A 21539-nucleotide genomic window follows, 5' to 3' on the forward strand; every position below is an offset into this window, starting at 1 on the left:
CACCAATCGGTATTGTTGATATCCTCATCATATATCATCATCATATCGAAGTAAACAAAACAAAACAAACAAACACAAAAACAAACGATAAACCCATCGAAAACAGCCCAAAAAAAAAACATTACATGCATGTAATGTTTTTCTCCCTGTGTTCTGTTTTTGATAGCAAAAAACACAGAATTTTTTTTATATCCAAAATAAAAATCATTTTACCAACTGGGTGTGTATAAGTTTGTTTGTTTGTTTGATGAGTGTTTCAATGTTACTTTTGTTGTTTGTAAGTTGTTGCTCCAAATGATGATGATTTTTATATAGAATGCATTATGATCATCGAGAAAAAAGCATCGCTTGATGAGAAAAAAGGAAAATTTCTCTCTCTTTTAGACAGTATATTTCTCAGTCTACTACTTTTTTGTTGATCTGTTTTTCTCGTTCTCGTTCTGTTTCACAAAGTTTTTCAGTAATTTGTTGTTATTAATAATAATAATTTTTTTCTTTTCACAAGGAACATCCAGATCAAGCAGATGTATGATGGGTTTTTGACTTTTCGGTTGATAAATAGTGAAGGCAGCTTTTTTTTAAAACATTGTTTACTTGTGCCCAGTGTTTGTTTGTTTATGGATCCACATCAACATTCACATGGACAATAATTACACAATGTGTTTGTCATCGTTTTATATAGCATTTTGACGACTGAGGGTTGTGTCATAAAAACCAAGCAACAAAAAAAAGAAGCCTTTTTGACTGAATAAAGTTACAAAGTTTGATGTGTTTTGTTTGATGTTGACAAAGTTCATTCACACACGTTTCCATAAAGTTCAGCAAAAAAAAAAAAGTTCAACAAAATTGTTTCTGGAAATAATTCTTCTGTTTCGATTCAATCAATTTTTTTTCCGGTAAACATTCTTCCGGCGATATTAATTATTGACGGATCATTCATCTTTTTTTACGTCGTTGTAAATTTCTGTAATTTTATTTGAAATTTAAAGAGGATACATATCTGCAAATGTAAGTTTTATCATTTAACTTTTTAAAGATTTTTTTTGTTTTGTTGTTTTCCATTTTGGTAAATTGATGATAATTCACATGGTAACTATGTTAACAGATAAAAATTGAGTTGGGGGCTATTTTCACAAAAATTGTCCTGGTTTTGTTTTTTTGTTTTTGTTTTCGAATGTTTGAGTGTAATCTCTTCCGGCATACAAGAATTGGGAGCAAAATAAAAATTGTTTTTTTTTCTTTGCCGAATGAAATCTAAGAATTATTCAGCAGTGAGTAATTCTGATGTGAAACTTGAACAAGAAAGAAATTATTTAGTTTGAAGATTTCACCATTTTCTATTTTTAGAATGAACAGAATCGAATCTGTTGAATTCTCTTGTTGTTCGTCATTCGTCTGCAAGTTTTTTTTTGTTTTGCCTGGCAAAAATCTTTCGAAATTGCAAAAAAAAAAATAATAACTAACAAAAAACAGACCCGGCTATTTTAATTTTTCAATTGAATGATTTTTTTGTTTTCTTTTGATCTAACTTTGGTTATCTCATTTCAAATTTCTGTTGTTAATCAAAAACACGTGTGTTAATTTGACGGTTGTTTTTTTTGGATTGATTGATTTTTTGGTCAAATAAACAACAACGAAAAAACACATGTTTGGTCTATCGATCGATCGTCATTAACATTCATTTGGTCATTTTTCACAAATGATGATTACCACCAACACCACACCACCACCACAAATAAGCTACAATCCTACGAGATGCTGTTTTTCTCCCTGAAACAAGTGAAACAACAAACAGCAACAAATTCCATTTAAGGAAAGTTGTCTTTTTCTCTATGTAAACTAACTAACTAATCTAATAACAAGTCAAGATAGATATGAGAATGAGAGAAAAAAATGAAACCACATTTGCACACACTATAGTGTTTCCGGTTTTTTGTTGTTGTTGTTGATTTCAATTCCCTTAAAAAGAATTTCAAAAAACTAAGTTAAAGGTAAAGAAAGGCGGTGTGATAATCATTGAAAAACTTTATTTTTTTTCATAATGAATTTTTTCTTCTTCCAATTCTTCTTCATATGATAATAATAATCATCTCAGCACCCACGCATACATTTACGCTTCAGTTTTGGCTATGAAGAAGACTTTTTTTTCCTTCGTTAAAAACTTTTGCTGTTGCTGTAGCTTTTTTTGGTTTGGAAAAGAAAAAATTATCAACCAACCAACCAACCAACCATATTGAAAATATCTTAGTGAATAGTGAAAAGAAGAAGAAACATTGGTAACCATCAAAAAAAAAAAAAAAAGTCAAAAGTCCATAGAATTTTTGTTATTGAATTAAGTTGCTTAATACAAACAAACCATATGTGAATCAACAAACCAACCAAGAAAAAAAAAAATGAATGAATGACTTTTGACCTTTTTCTCTTTCTTTCTCTCGCTCTCGAAAACGTTTTGGTTTCTTAATAACGTTTGGTTTTTTGCTTGCTTGGATTTTTCTTTTTCTGGTTGAAAGAATTTCGTATACGATATATCAAGATTTTTTTGAACATCCAAAAAAAAAAACGAAAAAAGAAAATCGAACATAACCCGAACAAGAAAAAACTTGTTTCCAAAAACATTGTGTAAATTTGTCTATTTTTAAAATGTTTTTTATTTTTCATTATCGATCCTGGTAACACCTGTCCATTTTTTTGTTGTTATTGAGTTTCGCAATCCAAAACATGATTTTTTTGTGCTAAAAAAACTTTAAAATTTTCCGTTTTTTTCTTTCTTCTGTTTTCTCCGTATTCAGAACATTCGAATATCATCATCACCAATGATGAAGGTGACAGAATCTTCTTCTGTTTGACTGACTGACTGACTTTTGAATATATTTCGCACAACGAAGCCGATTTTACTGCCAAAAAAAATCATCTTTTTTTTTCTCTACATCAAGAAACCTGACATACTTTAATTTAAATAAATCTTCTTTTTTTTCAAATTTGCCAAAAAGAAAAGCAAACCAAAAAAACTTTGTTTTGTTTTTTTGCTCCTTCATTGATGATCGATTAAGGAGAAATTTTTTCGGAAATTCGGAAACTCATTGATTGTGAAATTCTTCCCGGAAACCAAAAAAATGGAAATGCAACAAATCACAAATTGCCATAATGTTGATGGCGATAGAAATCATCGACATCGAAGTCGACAAGATCAAAGATATAAAATAAATGATTTTATCAAATCAATTTTAATATTCATTGTGTTCAATCAAATGATACAATTATCGTTGACTGAATGTAAGTTTTTTGTTTACCTTTGTTTTTTGTTATTTACTAAATGACTAATAATTCGAATTAAAAAAAATTAGATAAAATGAAAACAACATATTTTGAATATAAAGATACAATGTCTGCATTGAATGCACCATTTTCAGAACAATTACGTGATTCAAGACTTTGTGTAACAAAAACAACTTGTGGTGATTGTATTCGTACAAAAGAATGTTCTTGGTGTAATTTACCTGGGAATTTTTCTGATGATCGTTGTAATACAATGTTTAAATTACAAGAAATGGGTTGTCCATCAATGCATCTTTATTCACCACAAACAATATTCGATCTGGAAGAAGATGAAGATTTATCGAATAAAACGGATGAAAATATGGATCCAATACAATTAAAACCACAACGTGTTTCGATACGTGTACGGCCACAAATACCAAAAACATTTACAGTTACATTTAAACAAGCACTTGATTATCCAGTTGATTTATATTATCTAATGGATTTATCAAAATCAATGGAAGATGATAAAGCAAAATTAGCCGAACTTGGACATGTTCTTGCACAAACAATGAAAAATCTTACCAATAATTTTCGTCTCGGGTTTGGATCGTTTGTCGATAAAACTGTTATGCCATATGTTAGCATAGTTCCAGAAAAGTAAGTATTAATTTTTTACTTGTTTTGTTTTAATTAATTGATTTTTTCTGGAAAATTTTTCTCGCAGATTAATTGCACCTTGTCCTGGTTGTGCAGCACCATATGGTTTTAAAAATCATATGAGTTTAGATACTGATTCAAGTGATTTTGTACGTAAAGTAAATGATACACAAATATCGGGTAATTTGGATGCACCGGAAGGTGGTTTCGATGCAATCATGCAAGCTATTGTTTGTCATAATGATATTGGTTGGCGTGATAAATCACGTAAATTATTAGTATTTTCAACCGATGCTGGTTTTCATTATGCTGGTGATGGTAAACTTGGCGGTATTGTTAAACCAAATGATGGTGAATGTCATTTAGATCGTGAAGGTTTATATACTGAAAGTATTACACAAGATTATCCTTCTATTAGGTTTGTTCTGTTTTTTTGATGATAAAATTGTTTTTTCTTTAATTCATTTCATTTAATTTTTTTTTCTTCATTAGCCAAATTAATCGTAAAGTTCGTGAACATCATGTAAATATTATATTTGCAGTTACAAAAGATCAATTTCATATTTATAATCAATTAGTTGGTGGTCATAATCATTCACTGTCATTGATTGAAGGTTCATCAGCCGGTATGTTGGCTGGTGATTCATCAAATGTTGTACAATTAATTGTTGATGAATATCAAAAAATAACATCAGCAATTGAATTAAAAGATAATGCAACAAATAATATTCGAATGAGTTATGCATCTGAATGTCTGGGACAACGTAAAGAATCTACAAGTGTTTGTAAAGGACTTCGTGTTGGTGATAGTGTTAATTTTGATATAACATTAATGGTTGATTCTTGTCCATTAAATCGTAATGATTGGAAACAAACAATTAAAGTTTATCCAGTCGGCCTAAATGATGCACTTTATATTGATTTAGAAATTATTTGTGAATGTGAATGTGAAAAAGAAGAAAATCGACAAGATAAAAGTCCGGAATGTGGTTTTAAAGGTAGCTATCAATGTGGTATTTGTAGCTGTGATCTTAATCATTATGGACGAAGATGTGAATGTGATGCAAAAGATTCAAATCCAGATGCAAAAGAAGCAAGCTGTTTTCGTGGTAATGATACAAAAGTTTGTTCTGGACGTGGTATTTGTCGGTATGTAATAAACAAATGATGATAACATTTCAATCAATCTAATAATCTTTTCATTTTTCTTTAAATATATAGTTGTGGAGAATGTGAATGTTCAAAACGTGATTCACCTGATGAAAAAGTTACCGGAAAATATTGTGAATGTGATAATTTTAGTTGTGATCGTTATAATGGTTTAGTTTGTGCTGGACCTGATCATGGTACATGTGAATGTGGTTCATGTAATTGTAAAGAACAATGGACTGGACCGGATTGTAGTTGTCCAGTTGGTAATAATGAATGTATCAAACCGGATAGTGATAAAATATGTTCCGGTCATGGGGAATGTGTTTGTGGTCAATGTATTTGTTTTACAAATCAAACGGAACAATATACTGGGCAATATTGTGATGAATGTCCAACATGTAAAAATCGTTGCGATGTTTATAAAGATTGTGTTGAATGTCAAGTATTTCATACTGGACCATTAGCTATTGATGATTGTCAAAATTGTACATTAAATCCAATCACTTCGCCTGATATTGATTCAAGAGAAGGAGAATTATGTGTTGTTTGGGATGAAAATGATTGTGTATTTAATTTTAAATATCATTTTGATGAACATGAAAATCAAATCTATATTTATGCACAAGAACCAAAAGATTGTCCTGAACCGGTAAATATATTGGCTATTGTTATCGGTGTTATTGTTGGTATTGTATTGATTGGTATTGCTTTTCTATTAATATGGAAATTATTAACAACAATTAAAGATCGTCGTGAAGTTGCTCGATTTAACGAGGAACGATTAAATGCAAAATGGGAAACGGTAAATGAATCTAGCTGATTTTTTTCCAATTCTAATTTCTAATTTTCCTTCACTTTTTTTCCATAGGGAGTGAATCCAATATTCAAAAAAGCAACAACAACATTCAAAAATCCTACATACAATGGAAAATAACACCGAAAAAAATAATATTGTTTTTTTTGAATTTGTATTTTGCTTTTTATTTTGTTAAATATTGTTGTTGTTGTTGTTATATTTTTCACGAGAAAACCTAAACAAACAAATCTTGTCCATGTTGTGCGCTACCAAAAGATGAAGAAAAAGATTTTCATTCACGCACAACCAATGTGATATAAATTCAATTTTTATTTTTTGGAAATAGAATCTATATCCTTTCTTTTTTTCTATTATTAATTATTCGTATCACATCTATCATCATCATCATTTGCTGCCAATAATTTCATCATCAAAGAAAAAATTACCTAAAAAATGCATTTAATCCAAAATGTTTCGACTGAAAATCTTCATCATCCTCATCATCATCATCATCATCAAAACGTTTATTATTGAACAAAATAATTGTACAAAACAACCGAACAAAAAGAATTAATTCAAATCGACAGCTGGAATTTGTTTTTGGTTTTTCTGTTTTCCCCACTTTTAGAAATCACAACTACAACCAACCAACCAACAACAAAAATCTAATATATTCTGACATGCAAACACACACACAGACAGACACAGAGATAGAATGTCGATGGATGAAATTCTTTAATTCTTTAATTGGAATTTTGCATATTTATTTTATTTTTTGGAATGTTTCTCTTGCTCTCTCTCTCTCTCTCTCTCTCTCTCTCTCTCTCTCTCTCTCTCTCTCTCTCTCTCTCTCTCTCTCTCTCTCTCTCTCTCTCTCTCTCTCTCTCTCTCTCTCTCTCTCTCTCTCTCTCTCTCTCTCTCTCTCTCTCTCTTACATTATATAACACCATTCATTCATTCATCAATTATATAGTCATCGTTTTACAATTTTATTTTTCTTTTTTCTTTTTTTTTCATTGCATTCTGTAAATTCTAATCAAAATCAAAAAATCTGTTTGTTTTTTTTTTCGTTTTCTGGGAAATAAAAACATTTACATTTATTATTAAATTTTTTTTTGGCAAAAGTTTTTGTTTCAATTAAAAATTTTTTTGATTAAGTCGGTTGTCGGTTTGTTTTGGCTTTGGCTTTGGTTTCGGTTGTTGTTGTTGTTGTTTGTTGGTTATATCAGCCATAGAAACCACCATAATTACCTAATATTTGACGAAGAATACCACGACCACGTCCCCATAAATTATAACGTAATCCTTTACCATATGGTAATGCCCAATAACCAGCACCAATACCAGTTCCAGCATAATAATGTGGTGTTGCCGATATGTTGGATATGATTAAAATGATGGCCAAACCAATGATTAACGAATGGAAAATTGTTGGTTTCATTTTCATTTTTTGATTTCAAAATAGTTTTTTGATCAGAAAACTGAAATGATATGATTTCCAAATTTTCAAATCAACGTATTTATATATGATTGGCATCATTCCGATCGTCGTTTTTTCGGTATTTAAAACGGAATTTATTTCTCTCTTTCGCATTTCATCGTTCTCAATCAAATATTTGTTGAACATTATTTGGGAAAAATGATGATCAAGGTTGTTGTTTTTTGTTTTTCAAATTCAGGAATCAGGAAATCATCGTCGTTTTTTTTGTTTTGTTGAAAATAATTTGACCTAGCCAATCGTTTCCGTTTGTTTTCATTTAACATTTTGATTATCGAATCGAATCAATTTTAATTGTAATTTATTTACTTTCATTTCTTGTTTTTTTTTTAAATTGTTGAATTGTTAAACAAACAAACAAACAAAAGACAAATGAAACATTTTTCTTTTTGTGGCGGCAAAATGGAAATTCCATTCTTGTTTCTTTCTATTTGTTTGTTATCTGTATGTCGGCTTAAGGCAATTTGATTCGAACAAAACCCAAAAAAAAAAGAAGAAAAAAAGACAATGTAACAAACGAAAGGAATTTCAATGTTTTTTTTTTTTGTTTTGTTTAAAAATCGGTTTTGAACCAAAGCTAAAGATGCTTATTGTGTGTATCAATCGAATAGATTGATGATTCGGTATGATTCAAAGTAGGAATTTTTTTTGTTTTTGTTTTGTTTTGTTACTTTGACCAGATTTTTTCTTTGTTTTCCACACATTCCACATTCCATTCCATATTTTTGTTTTGTTTTTTTCTCTGTACGTGCTGTAAGGGTAATGGATTCGGTTTAAAAAAAAATGGAAGGATTTTTTTTATGACATTATCATTATCGGAGTAAAGAAGAAACAAAGAAAACACAGAGAGAAAACAAAACCAAAAGATAAAAAACAGGTATGTATGTGTGTGTGTGTGGATAGCAAGGTCAGCATGCATATAACCCTATCATCAATGTTTATCATAATCATCGTCGTTTGTTTGTTTGTGTTGTTAATATGGGCTATGGCCTGTGTGTGTGTATTTGCGACTTGACCAAATATATTTTTTCTGACATAACCCTAGCCAAACAAACAAACAACAAAGGCGGAGTGTATTTTTTGTTTTGTTTTTTCTTGCTGAAAATTGGTATAAAGAGGTCTAAGGTCTTCTTCTTTTACGTTCTTTTTTTTCTTCGATTCATAACACAAACTATAGTTCAAACTGTTGATTGATCATTGATGAAAAAAACAACCAAACAGAAACAAAACCCAAAAAAAAAAACAACATAGAAATTTTTTGAATCGACTCGTGTATTTCTTATTTGAAAATAGAAGTTCAACGTACTTACGCATTATTTTTTTTTTTTTTTTTGGTCATCATCATCATTATTGCTGTTGTGTTTCATTTCGAAAAAATCAACAACAAACCTTTTCGACCAAACATTGATCTTTCTTTAGTGATTTTTTTTCAATTTTTTTGTGTTTGTATTCCATTGTTGTTGTTGAAAATGTTTAACTTTACCTGGTTTCCGGTCTTGATGATCATAATGATGATCTATCAATGTCATCCAATAAATGGTGCACCTATTTCCGAAATCAATTTATCATCGCCAACAACAACATCGACATCGACATTATCAACATCATCAACGATAATAATGCCAACTGTTGCATCCGTACAAATATTATCAACATGTCAATCAGGACAATATTTTAAACGTGATTGTAAACTTTATATTAGTTGTGAAAATGGTAAATGGCGAAGAAATTTTTGTCCTGAAAATAAATATTGGAATCAAATTGCAAAAAAATGTGATGATATTCATAATGTACCTGAATGTTATGAAATGTTTCTGGAAATTCAACGTAATGTACGTTCGATGATGCAAGCTAAACGTTCATCGCCATCAATAATTAATGAACATAATAATATGGAAGCAATCGAATCTTCTCAACTAAAACCATTACCAACAACAGCTGAAATGAAATCTAAAAATGATCATCATGTTGAATTTGATGAAGAATATGAAGAAGAAGAGGATGATGATGATGAAAATAACGATGAAGATGATAATGGCGATGATGATAACAGTATGGTAAATCCAGAACCAGATCATCATCATGATGAACAAAAATCCAAATTAGTGACAAAAATTCTTGAAAAACCATATTTTTCATCAAAAGATTATGAAGATTATGATGATGATGATGATGATTTTGGAGAAGAAGAAGAAGAAGAAATGAAAACATTTTCAACGAATAATAATCATCCAAAGGAAATAAAATTATCATCATCATCATCAAATCCAACCAAACGAAGCCATCATGATGAAACCATAAGTAAAAATGATATCATTACAATCGATGATAATAATAAAAACAATGATCGAATGATGATGGTAAACAAACGAAAAAAATCTAAATCAAATTATCAACAACAACAACAACAATCATCGACGATAACACCATCAACTTTGGCAAAAAATTATGGTAAAATTTGCATTATACGTGGTAAACAAATCGAATGTCATGAATCGAACGATAATGTTGGTGATGGTACGACTATAATGACAACAACGACTATACCTGAGTCTGAATCAATAACAACAACAACAGCAACGGAAATTAATGAATCGGGAAACAAATGTGGTAAACAATTATCATCAAATAACGATATCGATGATCAACGAAAAATACATTCATATTCATTAAAAATTGAAATCAATATCGATGATCGAATATTCATACGTATTGAACGTTTTATTCGATTAATTATCTATTATATAAGCTTTCAATTTATGTAAATTTCAATTTTTCATTTTTTCTTTGTAAATTTGTAGACTTTTTTTTTGTTTGTTTGTTGTTGCTGTTGTTGTTTTTGTTGTAATTAAGTTGTGATGTGAAAAGGACAATGTTATGTAAAAAATAAAATAAAAATAAAAATTACTTTTATTTCAAAAAAAGAAAATTTGATTACAATGTAATTTTTTGTTTTCGGGAAAACTTTGCCAATCATCATTTCTATGATTTGATGATGATGATCGAATCAATTAATTTCAATCAATTGTTGTCTGGAATTATTTTCCTAGAATGTTTTGGATTTGTTGATTCTCCAGAAGAAAAAAGACAAAACTACCCGAAATAACCAAACCAAAAAAAAAAATTCGGCAAATTGTTTGGCACCAAGTGGATTATCTAATTCCATGAAAACAAAAGGTAATAATCAATTGGCTACTAGTCATTGTCATTGCCATTGTCGCCGTCGTCGTCTTGTGTCATGGCCAGGCGGTCACCGGTCAGCTAACCAGCCGGTTCGGTACCTGTATATGGTCATCATCATCATCATCATAGCTTAATTACCTTAATTAGAAGCGAGAGAGAGAGAGAGAGAAAAAAATGTTAATCCTATGTTGGTGTGTGTGTGTGTAATTTTCACAATACTTACATTATAGTTGTTCTTCTGCTAGACTAGCCATTTACATTATCATTATCATCATCATCATCATCATAATTGAATAATCGAATGTTTCTTTTTTTAAATGATTGAAAAATGACAAACATTAAGTAATTTATTACCGAAAAAAAAGAATGATTTTTTGTGTAACAAGTCACCACCACCATCATCATTATCATCAAACAACAATTGGTGTCTGGCAATTAATTGTATTGCGGTCGGTTTTTTCTGGTTTTCAGGTTTTTTTTTGGTTTTTGGTTTTCGGTTTAAAGATGATAACAAAACCGACGACGACGACTATTTTGACGACAGTCGTCTTGTGTGTGTGACAAAACAGATTTCGAATGTTTTAACACCGAAAATGATTCGAATTGATTTTTTTATCATCAGGTTTTTTTTCGATTTGATTTTTCTTCGATTTATTCAGGTATTTTGATTTTTATAAAAATTTGAATTTGAATTTTTCTTTACTTTTTTCTAATTAGGATCGGAAATAAGCGTGTGTGTGTGTGTGCGTTTTTTCCCTTGAAACATTTTATTTCGGAACGAACGGAAGGTTTTTGTTTCATTGGAAAAAAAAACAAATTTCAAACATTTTTTTCCATTTCTTTTTTTGCCGTGATTGATTGATTATCGGTAAAAAAGAAATTTTCTTGAAGAAAAAAAAACAACAAATTTACATTCCAATCATTATTGACATTTTTCATCATCATTTTCCAGTGAACGAAAAAACTAAACTAAACCAAACTAATTTGGACCACCAAAAATGTAACCAAAATAAAATGTAAACTAAACTAAACAACGACAAACAAACAAACAAATAATGTCATTATCAATTATTATTGGCCCACCAATATTGATGATGATGATGATTAGCAGGAAAAAAAACATACTTACTTTCTTGCTATCTTTGTGTGTTTATTTTTGTCAACCTATCTTCAATTCAAAGATTGACCATTTAGATAAGAAAATTCTTTCGAATTTCGTTTTTTTGTTGATTATTTTTAGTTTTTGGAAATAAAAATATAGTTAGGTAGGTAGGTAGGTATTCAATTTGAACCAAATCGATAATTGTGATAATATCTTTCAACAAGAAAACAAAAAATTTAGACAGGTATTTGTTGATATATGGTTATTATTTCGGACTAAATATGGATTCTTCACACACAAATCAAGGAATTTTTGAAGCAAATATAATATTAGGCAATCCAACCAATCATCAATCGGTCACAACAGAAATTTTGCCTGATCAATTTTCTTTTTTTTTGGGTAAAAAGATATATCTTATGATCTGATAAGCGGCTTTCCTTTATTTTTCTGTTTTTGTTTTTGTTTTTTCACCGAAAATTCAGATTATTCTGATTTTTTTTCTTCGAATGAAAATTCGTGCATGTTTTCATGTGCTTTCGTGTACAATTTTTCTTTTTTTCTTCAGAATTTTTATCTATTTTCCAATCAGATTATCATTATCAAGTGTTTTGGTTATCTTTTTCTCTCGAAAATGAATGAATGTCTTTTTTTCTCCATCGTAACGAAGAAAAAAAAACGAATTTCTTAAAAAAAATTTCAAAAGTTTTATGATTGTTAAACAAGAAAATTAGTTGAAAAAACCCGTTCATTAGTCAATCATTTTGATGAGAGAAACTTTTACTTACTTACTTTTGCTTATATTTGCAGAATTTATCTTTTCTTGATTTGACAAATTTTCTTTTTTGTGCAAAAACAAAACAAAAAACTTTTCAGTTAGTTTAGTTTTCCGTTAATTGAGATGTATAATGATTGAAATGATAAACAGAATTTTGAACCAATATAATACACAGACAGAGAGATTAATGAATTTACCATTATGATCAGGTCCTTGATGATTTGTAATCAGAATCAGTGAAAACAGTGGTGGAAAAAAATGTCAATGAACTACATTATTGTTTTGTTTTGAAAAAAATGAAGGTTTCATTGACATATTAATTTTACGATATGAAATTCTCATCATCATCATCGTCATTGACCGATGATTTTCTTCTCCTGTTCATCAAATTTGCATTGTCATTTTATTATTCTGCGAAATGAATGGTAAATTGGTTTTTTGTTTCTGATGAAAATCATCATCATTTCATTTCAAAATCAGATAAGAATCATGTTGTTTTTGCTGTTGTTATTATTGGTATTTTATTGTTTTCTTGACAAACGTTGAAAACAAAACGAAGTAATGTTACCTACAAATGAAATTATTCTGAATAAACAGAATAATAATCGAATGAAACAAATATGGTTAGATTTTTTTAATTATTTTTCAATAAAAAATTATAAACAACAACAATTACCTGCATATCGTCCATTAATAAAATTTTATTCAATTTTTGCTACATTTCTGATTACATCAATATCATTATTAACCATTGGTATTGGTTTTATGTGTATATCATATTATGGTGATCAAATATTTCGTATTGATTATACTGATTGTATACCATTAACGGGTAGTCGTTCTTGTTCGAAAATATTAACCGATTGGCATAATGGAAGAAGTCATGATCAACAACCACCACCTGAATGTATTTGTTGGTATAAATTCAATCTACCTGAATCATTTCATTCAAATGTTTATGTTTATTATGGTTTAAAAAATTATTATCAAAATCATCTGCATTATATTCGGTCGAAAGATTTTTCACAATTTCATGGTTATCCAACTGTACATACGGATTGTGAACCATTTCGTTTTAAAATGGTTAAAATTAATAATGGAAATAATCAAAGTTATCAACATCATCATAATCAACAACAACAACAACAACGACGAGAACAATGGGAAAATCGTCCAATTGTACCATGTGGTACACGTGCAAATAGTCTTTTTAATGATACTTTTTCCTTATGGCTAATGGATTATATGAATCATACGATACGTACTGTACCATTAAGTCGACAGAATATTGCCTGGCCAATTGATCGTTCGATTACCAATTCAATTGATTATGAAATATTTCGAAATTTTACTAATCCACCAAATTGGGGTAATAAAACAATATTTGATTTGGATCCAATGAATCCGGATAATAATGGTCTACAAAATGAAGCATTAATCGTATGGATGCGTGCTGCTGCATTTCCAGATTTTCGTAAACTTTATGCTCGTATTGTTCATCATCCACGTTCAACATTTTCGAAATCTTTACCAAGTGGTACTTATTATCTAAAAATTGATTACAGTAAGAAAAATATTGAAAAAATTGAATTTTCTTTTGTTATTGAAAATTGATTCAATTGATTTTTTTTCTCCAAAAAAATTAGATTATCCTGTCAAAGAATTTGGTGGTCGTAAAATATTCTGGCTAGCCAATACAAATAAATATATTGGTGGTCCATATCTATTTTTATCGATCATTTATCTTGTTGTTGGTTGTGTTTGTTTTGTTTGGACATTTATTCTGTTTGCATTTCAACGTAGATTTGGTAAAACTGATCGTGAATTATCACGAATCGATATCCGTACACCATATTTATATGATACGAAATATGAAAATGAACGTAAACATCAACGACAGAAAATTAAACGACAACAACAACAACAACCGCAGCAACCAACAACAACAAATTTTCCATTAAATTATCGATTATGAAATGAAGAAAGAAATATCGATTTTTGCCGCTGATAAAGTTATATTTTATTGTATAAATATCTCCAGTATTTTCTATTTTCACTTTCTATTTTCCATTTTCTGTCAGTTTTTTCACTATATTCATCATCATCATTGTCATGATAAGAATGATGATTGAAATTTTCATTTCATTTTATTCATTTCATAATTCATAATATTTACAGAATTTTGAATACAGTCAAGGTTTTTTTTTTTAAATGTTGTATTACAATCAATTTGACATTTTGGTCTGTCTGTTTGTTTGTGTGATGAGATCCTGTAGTTTTTTTTTCTGGTGATTTGAACTGGGCAGCAATGAATATTTTAGAGCGAAAAAAAAGAATCAATGAAATATATCCATAGGAAAAGTTACACTGGAATTTGTATCGGGTGTTTTTTTAATGAATATTTTTTTGGTTCATACCTTTGTTGTTGTTGCCTTGGATGTCAATCACGTTTGTCGTTTTTCATTGTTTTTGTTGTTTATGATGATGATAATGATGATAAAGCAAGCCCAATGATTATTATCATTATCATTAATCATTTAATAATAACGTAGAATGTATAATATTTTTTTTTTTTGGTTCATTTGGGAAAACAATGACAAAGATATTGTATTACATGCATTCTGTATGAGTGTGTGTGTGTGTCATTCAAGCTTCTTCTGCTTCTTCATCATCAAATTACGCAACAACTTTTATATACATCATTATTATGATGATGATGATAATGATGATGATGATGATCAAGAAAAATTGCCAATTTTAGGCATTACTTACTTCCGATCCATTTTGGATTGTAAAAGGAATATACAAAAAAATAATAATCACATTGGATATATGTACACTATCTCTTCATTGAAATTTTGGTTTTTTCGTTTTTTGGTTTTTTGTTTTTCAATGTTATCTTTATCCGGAATTTGTTTTCAATCGATATTTTTGAATGGGAATGTTTATGAAATGAATGTTTCTCATTATAATCGTATAACTGATATGGTACATATTGCCAAATGACCACCACCACCACCACCACCACTACTACTATCAACATTATCATCACTATTGTTTGATGATGTTTGGCTTATCGATGGAACATTATCCTTACTACTGCTGCTATTTGTATTATCTCCACCAATAACAACAACAGTACCATTCGAAAATGATGATAATTTTGCTGGATTCGGTTGTTGTTGTTGTTGTTGTTGATTATTTTGATTGTTCTGTTGACGATATGATGAACGATAAATACGGCTATGATTATAATAGCTTTGATGTCTACTTGTATTTGTATTATTACTATAAACCATTTTATTATCATTATTTTGTGCACAGATTTTTCTTGCTAAATCACGTAAATCAATCTGGCAAAGAGAGAAGAAGAAGATAAGTGGAGAAGAAGAATTAATTTTATTAGAATGAATGAAAAATATAGAATTTAAGAAAATAGAATTTATTTATTTATAGTGAAACTTACACGAAAACTTTTCGACATAAATGAATAGATAATTGGATTGACAAAACTATTTGCCATTGCCATCCAATGACAAACAAAATAGCTTGCAATATAAAAATTATTACTTGATGGATCATGTATAAATAACCATTCAGGACTATACGTTATAACTGTCATTAAGATTTTTATTGGTGACCAACAAATAAGAAATAATATAACCACTGCAACTAACATACGGATTATCTGTTTTTTTGTTTGTTTGTTTGTTTTGAAATGAATTCGTTTTAGCATTATTCTTTAGCAAAAAATAAAAATAAAAATTAAAACTATACATACCCTTGTCATATCACGATTTTGTTTAGCAAATGATTGTGATGATTGTAAATTATCTTTACTTAATAAACATCTAATTATTGATGCATAACAAATTGATTGTATTATTAATGGAAAACCGAATGTTAACATTACTGAACTTATGTTATACCTATTAAAAAAAAAGTTGAAAATGTAAAACAAAATACACTGTTTCCAAACAAATTTCACTTACCATCGACTTTCATATAATTCATGATCAGGTCGACAATCTTGATATGTTTGATTATCCCAAACAAATTGTTCAATTTTTGTATTCGGTATTGATGCCCATATAATACCTAATAGCCAACCAATAATCAATATATATTGACTTTTTGCCATTAACCATTTATTCTGATTTGATAATGGAAATTTTACAGCATAATATCTAAACAACAACGAAAAAAACAACAAAACAAAAAACAAATTATGATCGGTTCAAATCAACCCAAAAACAAACCAAAAACACCCAAACATGTTTGATCAATAAAACGAAAAATGTAAAAAAAAGAAAGTAGAAGAAAAATTCATTACATTTTGTGTGTTTCCAATATTCAACAAACTTGTTGTTGTTGTTGTTGTTGTCAAAAAGAACAATGAACTAAAATATAAAATATTGTCCTTGTTGTTGTTGTTGTTGTTGTTGTTTTTAATTAAAAAAAACCAACAACAACAACATTGCACAACAACAACAACAACAACAACAACGATAATCAACAATTTTGTAGTTCGAACACACAGAAAAAAGCGATTATTTTTACCAGAAAAAAAAGATTACAGAATTCTCTCTATAGGGATTTTTTTTCATTTCATTAAATTTCATTTGTTGATTTCTGATTGTCAATATTTGTGTCCAGCCAAAAACTAAAGAATATTCTGTGTGTGCGTGTTTGGTGATATTATTACAAAGATAAGTGAAACAAAGAAAAAAGAATTGCCAAAACTGAATTCTTTTAGCCTGAATAGAATAAAAAACAAGCTGTTTTTTTCGTTGTTGATCATGTTTCTTTCATCATTTAAAGTAAGTAACGGGGAAAAAAATTAGATATTTAGTTTCCAGTTGGAATATTTATGATTTTAGAATTAATATTGTAGCAAATTTTTTTTTATGGTTGACATGATGATTATTATTTTTTTTTTTCTCTCTTTTACTTTCATTTTGTCTTTCTTCTTCTTCTTCGTTAAATAATGAGACCAGGACTTAAGTAATTTAATATAAACCGAGTGAAAGAGTGAGAGAGAGAGAGAGAGAGAGAAAGTAATGAAGAAAAAGTCTTGTTTTTCAATGATTCTTTGTCAATTTGCTGTTTATCTATCTCATTCTCGATTTGTTTGTTTGTTTGTTTAAATGTTCAATTCTGTCACACACACCAAAATCGACAATAATTGTTTCACATCAATAATTCTATCAAGTGGTCATTATTTTTGTGTTTGGAAGCCAGAAAAACGAAAATAAAAATAAAATAAATAAAGTGAAAAAGTGAAATTTATTCCTTGCTATTTATAAATCGATTAACAAGTGAAAAGTAATTGATAAAAAAATCTTCTCTCTCTCTCTCCCTCTCTTGAGATTCTCAATTCCCATTATCTGGAATATTTTTGTTTTTTTTTTGTTCTGATCAATTTAAAGACACTTTAACTTTTTTTTATATTTATTTATCAATTTCTAAAGTGATAAAAATGATTCATTTTTTAAATAAAAAATTATCATCATCATTATAATTGATTCTTATTGATTGATCGATCGATCGATTGATTGGATTTTTATTAGATCATACTGAAACACAATAATAATCCAATTCGATTTCAATCTAGAAATTGTATTAAAATGAAAAACATTTACTGAATCAACACAACCAGCAAAACAGAAATAGTAAAAAAAATCATTAATTTTCACAGAGAAAAAAAAGATTGGGGATTTGATTTATGAAATCCAAGAGGAAAATGGAATCCCAGATCTTTCTCTCTCTCTCTCTCTCTCTCTCTCTCTCTCTCTCTCTCTCTCTCTCTGGCCGCTTCATACATATGTTAATTAAAATAATGATTTTTTTTTTTTTGGTTTGCCTAAAAACCAGAAAAACAAAACGAGAAAATTTATGTTTTTCATTTGGAAAATGAAATTCCTATTTTTGTTGTTTTTCAAGAAATTAATAATTACGTTTATTAGTTGTTGATAACAAAAGTTGCCTATAGTTTTGAAACGCCAAATAGAATAGATTTTGTATTTTTGTTTTGTTTTGTTCCCATTACGGTTAATAAATGTTAATTCGGAATAAAAATTCTGCGTGTTTTGCGTGTTTCATTTGTTTCACTTGATAATCCAAGTTTGAAACAAATTTATTTGGAAATTTCCAAAATCCAAGCAAACCAAAACAAAACAAACCAACGATGTAATTTTTCAATGAATTAATATTTCATTTTCTTTTGTTTTCCCTCAATGTTTTTTGTTTTTCTGGGGTTTTAATTCTGTTTGTTTGTTTGGCGATTACACCGATTCTTTTCACTCATTTAAATGTCATATAATATTCACAAACAAACAAACAAAACAAAAAAACATTGTTTTTCCTAATAATCATATTTTTTGTTTTGATACATCAAAAAACAAAATAATACAAGTTTCTGGGGGGAGAGAAAAAAAGTACAAAAATCTTAATGGATTTACAATCCACATTTGGCGAGAAAAACAACAACAAAACAACAACAACATGTGATCTTCATCCATTTGTATGATCCAATTTCATTTGAAAAAACACACAAACAAACAAACAAAAAAATGAATTTTTTTTTGCTTTCATCAAAAAACTGTTTGAGACTTATCATCATCATACATAAGGTTTCAAGTGAAAATGAAAATGTATTTTTTCTTCGTTATTTCTGCTGAGTCTTTCGGTTCTTTTCGATTCTTTTCGATTCTTTTTGATTCTTTTCTATTTAACAATATCTACAAAATCAACAGAATATTGTTTGTATCGATGAAAGAAAGAAAAAAAACAAATAAAAGAGGAAAAGGAAAAGTGAAAATTTATATTGAAAATGTTTTTTTTCTATCGAATCGTTGATGGTTGATGGGATTGTGTGTGTGTGTGTGTGGATATTTGGAATTAACTTGTGTGTGTGTGTGTGTGTGCAAAATTGTTTGCTAATATTGAATTTTTCTATTGAATTTTTCACTTTCTTACTTATTATTTATTTTCAACGAAAAAAAATATTGTTTACCATCATCATCATCATTATTGATAGTGGAATTTTCTTTCTTTCTTTATTGATGTGGTTGCCTAAATCAAATTATTATTACCCTGCATGCAAGTGTATCCAATACAGCGTATTGAATACACCATCCATCCAAACATCCACACACATATTTTGTCGGGATGGTATTGGATTATGGAAAAAAAAACAACAACAGAAAAATTGTTGTTGTTTTTCATTACATGAGAATCTTATTTTTCCCCCCCTCCAAAAAAAAAGAAGAAAATGGAAAGACTTTAAAATTTACATTCTTTTTTCTCTCTCTTGTTTTTGATTTTTAGTTTTTTTCAATTCTTTCTTCATAACTAAAAGATTATTATCAAGTGTTTGTTTGCTTGCATGCCATTGATTGTTTTGGATGTGATTTTTTTTTAAATATAAATTTTATATTTTCATAAGCTTATTTATGGAAGCAGAATATATGAAATTTGTCAATGGATATTTATCCATTTTTTTTACTGAATAATAATAATAATAATAAACTTGAGGCAATATTTTTTTCCTGTTCAATATTATCATTATTATTATTATTATTATCGTCGCTGATAAAATAATAATAATAATTTTTCTTTTTGATAATAATTCTGTCATTCAATTCAATTCAATTCAATTCAATGACATTGTTTACTAATATTTTAATAAATAATACAATAGAATGGCTAGAAAAAAAGAAGAAGAATCGATTATTGTGAATTGCTAGTTGTGTGTTGAAAGTTTTTTCTTTTCTTCTTTTTTTCGCAATATTTATATGGAAAAAAACAAAATTTGATGATGATCGCATGATGATAATCATAATAATAATGGACAATTTGTGTGTGTGTTGGGGGGGGGGTTAATTCTTGTTTGTAAGGCCACTGTGCAAATGACATTTATTAATGGATTTTTTCATTGCATTGTAAAAATCAAAATAATAATAAATTCAAAATTAAAACAAACCGTTCAATACTGATGACAGTCAATGTAAATGATGTAATAAAAATTGATAATATTTGTATAAATTGTGCCCATGGACAAAGCCATGGTAGAAAAATCCAACGACCAAACATAAAATCAGTATATGTAAATGGTACAGCAAATACACCAAACAGAATATCACTAATAGCTAAATTGATTAGAAATTTTCTTAATGATGCTGCTGATCGACGGCCAAATATTTCAACAATAATAACAAGAATATTGCCAACAAATGCCAAAACTGATGTTGCTGAATAAAGTATTACCAAAATTGTACGAGTTGATCGATCCAATATTTCCAATGTACTAATATCATCAATGTTTATTTGTATACTAGAACCATTATTATTTGTTGTTGTTGATGATGTTGAATTATTACCAGTAATATTCATATTATTGAGCCAAAATGGATCCATTTTTGTTTCACTTTAAAATTTTATTATTTTATTTTTTCACTTAACTTTTACAATTTACTATATGCTATTTTGATTAATGATTTTACATTGAAAAGATGATTGTTGATTGATTGATTGATTTTTTTTGATAAACATTTTTTTACCCGAAATTTTTTTTTCAAATTCAGATATTTAGATCCCGAATGGATGATGATGATAATGAACAAACACTGAAAGAATTATCAAGATATACAAGTGGTTCCATTGCACAACAACTGAATGATGAATTTATATATATGGGCAATTTCCAGCAGATTCTGTTTGATTGGATCGACTAATTTTTTTTGTTGACGCCGACTCCAAACAACATTGAATGTCATGGAATTTTCTCCATTGTTTTGTGTGTGTGTGTGTGTGTGTTAACTAACTATATGCAAAACTCACACTTGGAATTTTTTTTTATTGAACAAAAATTTTTATGATAGTGGTAGACAATAACATGGATGGATAGATGGATAGATAGATAGATAGTGAAGAAAAAAGAAAACACCAAATGCAATAAAACGAATATGAAGATGCCTTGAATGAAACAAGGCAAAAATTTTCTCAAAATCATTCATCATCATCCAATAGTGATCATCATCATCAATTGATTATTGATGCGTTTTTTTCAATCAATCGGTTGTTGTTGTTGTTGTAATCGATTCTTTTTTTTCGG

General features: G+C 28.6%; 5 protein-coding genes across 12 annotated transcripts; 3 read left to right on the forward strand and 2 right to left on the reverse strand.

The window, feature by feature from the left end:
* The first annotated feature begins 68 nt into the window (after positions 1–68).
* On the forward strand, positions 69–6432 carry LOC113792272 (integrin beta-PS-like). Of its 7 annotated transcripts, none has more exons than XM_075822273.1 (8): positions 77–277; positions 506–1008; positions 2790–3273; positions 3345–3918; positions 3986–4336; positions 4411–5067; positions 5140–5872; positions 5939–6432. In XM_075822273.1, exons 3-8 carry the CDS (start codon positions 3114–3116, stop codon positions 6002–6004), a joined length of 2541 nt encoding a protein of 846 aa, XP_075678388.1. In that variant the 5' UTR covers positions 77–277; positions 506–1008; positions 2790–3113; the 3' UTR covers positions 6005–6432. The 7 variants fall into 7 exon arrangements, with proteins under 7 accessions (XP_075678392.1, XP_075678388.1, XP_075678389.1 ...); XM_075822274.1 differs by having other exon boundaries at positions 77–220; XM_075822277.1 differs by lacking the exon at positions 506–1008 and having other exon boundaries at positions 69–220.
* A 269-nt stretch (positions 6433–6701) lies between these two features.
* Positions 6702–7700, reverse strand: LOC142645624 (uncharacterized). The gene has a single exon (XM_075822282.1). It carries the CDS (start codon positions 7311–7313, stop codon positions 7092–7094), a length of 222 nt encoding a protein of 73 aa, XP_075678397.1. The 5' UTR covers positions 7314–7700; the 3' UTR covers positions 6702–7091.
* Positions 7701–8688: 988 nt separating this feature from the next.
* Positions 8689–10293, forward strand: LOC142645623 (uncharacterized). The gene has a single exon (XM_075822281.1). It carries the CDS (start codon positions 8834–8836, stop codon positions 10127–10129), a length of 1296 nt encoding a protein of 431 aa, XP_075678396.1. The 5' UTR covers positions 8689–8833; the 3' UTR covers positions 10130–10293.
* Positions 10294–12524: 2231 nt separating this feature from the next.
* Positions 12525–14630, forward strand: LOC113792162 (cell cycle control protein 50B-like). 2 transcript variants are annotated; one of them, XM_075822280.1, is made up of 3 exons: positions 12525–13047; positions 13261–13988; positions 14071–14630. In XM_075822280.1, exons 1-3 carry the CDS (start codon positions 12986–12988, stop codon positions 14397–14399), a joined length of 1119 nt encoding a protein of 372 aa, XP_075678395.1. In that variant the 5' UTR covers positions 12525–12985; the 3' UTR covers positions 14400–14630. The 2 variants fall into 2 exon arrangements, with proteins under 2 accessions (XP_075678395.1, XP_075678394.1); XM_075822279.1 differs by lacking the exon at positions 12525–13047 and having other exon boundaries at positions 13084–13988.
* LOC113792163 (allatostatin-A receptor-like) lies at positions 14547–21255 on the reverse strand. The gene is made up of 5 exons (XM_027342066.2): positions 20409–21255; positions 16417–16611; positions 16206–16353; positions 15891–16112; positions 14547–15777 (listed from the first exon to the last, which is right to left on the reverse strand). The coding sequence occupies exons 1-5, from the start codon at positions 20840–20842 to the stop codon at positions 15391–15393; spliced, it is 1386 nt and encodes a 461-aa protein (XP_027197867.2). The 5' UTR covers positions 20843–21255; the 3' UTR covers positions 14547–15390.
* Between the last annotated feature and the right edge of the window lie 284 nt (positions 21256–21539).

Source organism: Dermatophagoides pteronyssinus, unplaced genomic scaffold, assembly GCF_027571235.1.
Source record: "Dermatophagoides pteronyssinus isolate colony J.1.1.1.1 unplaced genomic scaffold, Derpt_VIB-CSIC_2022.12 sq0016, whole genome shotgun sequence".
Taxonomy (NCBI): Eukaryota; Metazoa; Arthropoda; class Arachnida; order Sarcoptiformes; family Pyroglyphidae; genus Dermatophagoides; species Dermatophagoides pteronyssinus.

Bases quoted from the DNA above. Each gene is read 5' to 3' on its own strand.
- LOC113792272 (XM_075822277.1), top strand. From the start codon at position 3,114: ATGGAAATGCAACAAATCACAAATTGCCATAATGTTGATGGCGATAGA. The intron at 3,274-3,344 runs GTAAGTTTTTTG...AAAAAAAATTAG, and splicing joins ACAATTATCGTTGACTGAAT to ATAAAATGAAAACAACATAT. The intron at 5,068-5,139 runs GTATGTAATAAA...TTAAATATATAG, and splicing joins TCTGGACGTGGTATTTGTCG to TTGTGGAGAATGTGAATGTT.
- LOC113792162 (XM_075822279.1), top strand. From the start codon at position 13,190: ATGTGTATATCATATTATGGTGATCAAATATTTCGTATTGATTATACT. The intron at 13,989-14,070 runs GTAAGAAAAATA...CAAAAAAATTAG, and splicing joins TTATCTAAAAATTGATTACA to ATTATCCTGTCAAAGAATTT.
- LOC113792163 (XM_027342066.2), bottom strand. From the start codon at position 20,842: ATGGATCCATTTTGGCTCAATAATATGAATATTACTGGTAATAATTCA. The intron at 16,612-20,408 runs GTTTGTTTTAAT...GTTGTTGTTTAG, and splicing joins ACTGTCATCAGTATTGAACG to ATATTATGCTGTAAAATTTC. The intron at 15,778-15,890 runs GTAAGTTTCACT...TCTCTTTGCCAG, and splicing joins TTATGTCGAAAAGTTTTCGT to ATTGATTTACGTGATTTAGC.
- LOC142645623 (XM_075822281.1), top strand. From the start codon at position 8,834: ATGTTTAACTTTACCTGGTTTCCGGTCTTGATGATCATAATGATGATC.
- LOC142645624 (XM_075822282.1), bottom strand. From the start codon at position 7,313: ATGAAAATGAAACCAACAATTTTCCATTCGTTAATCATTGGTTTGGCC.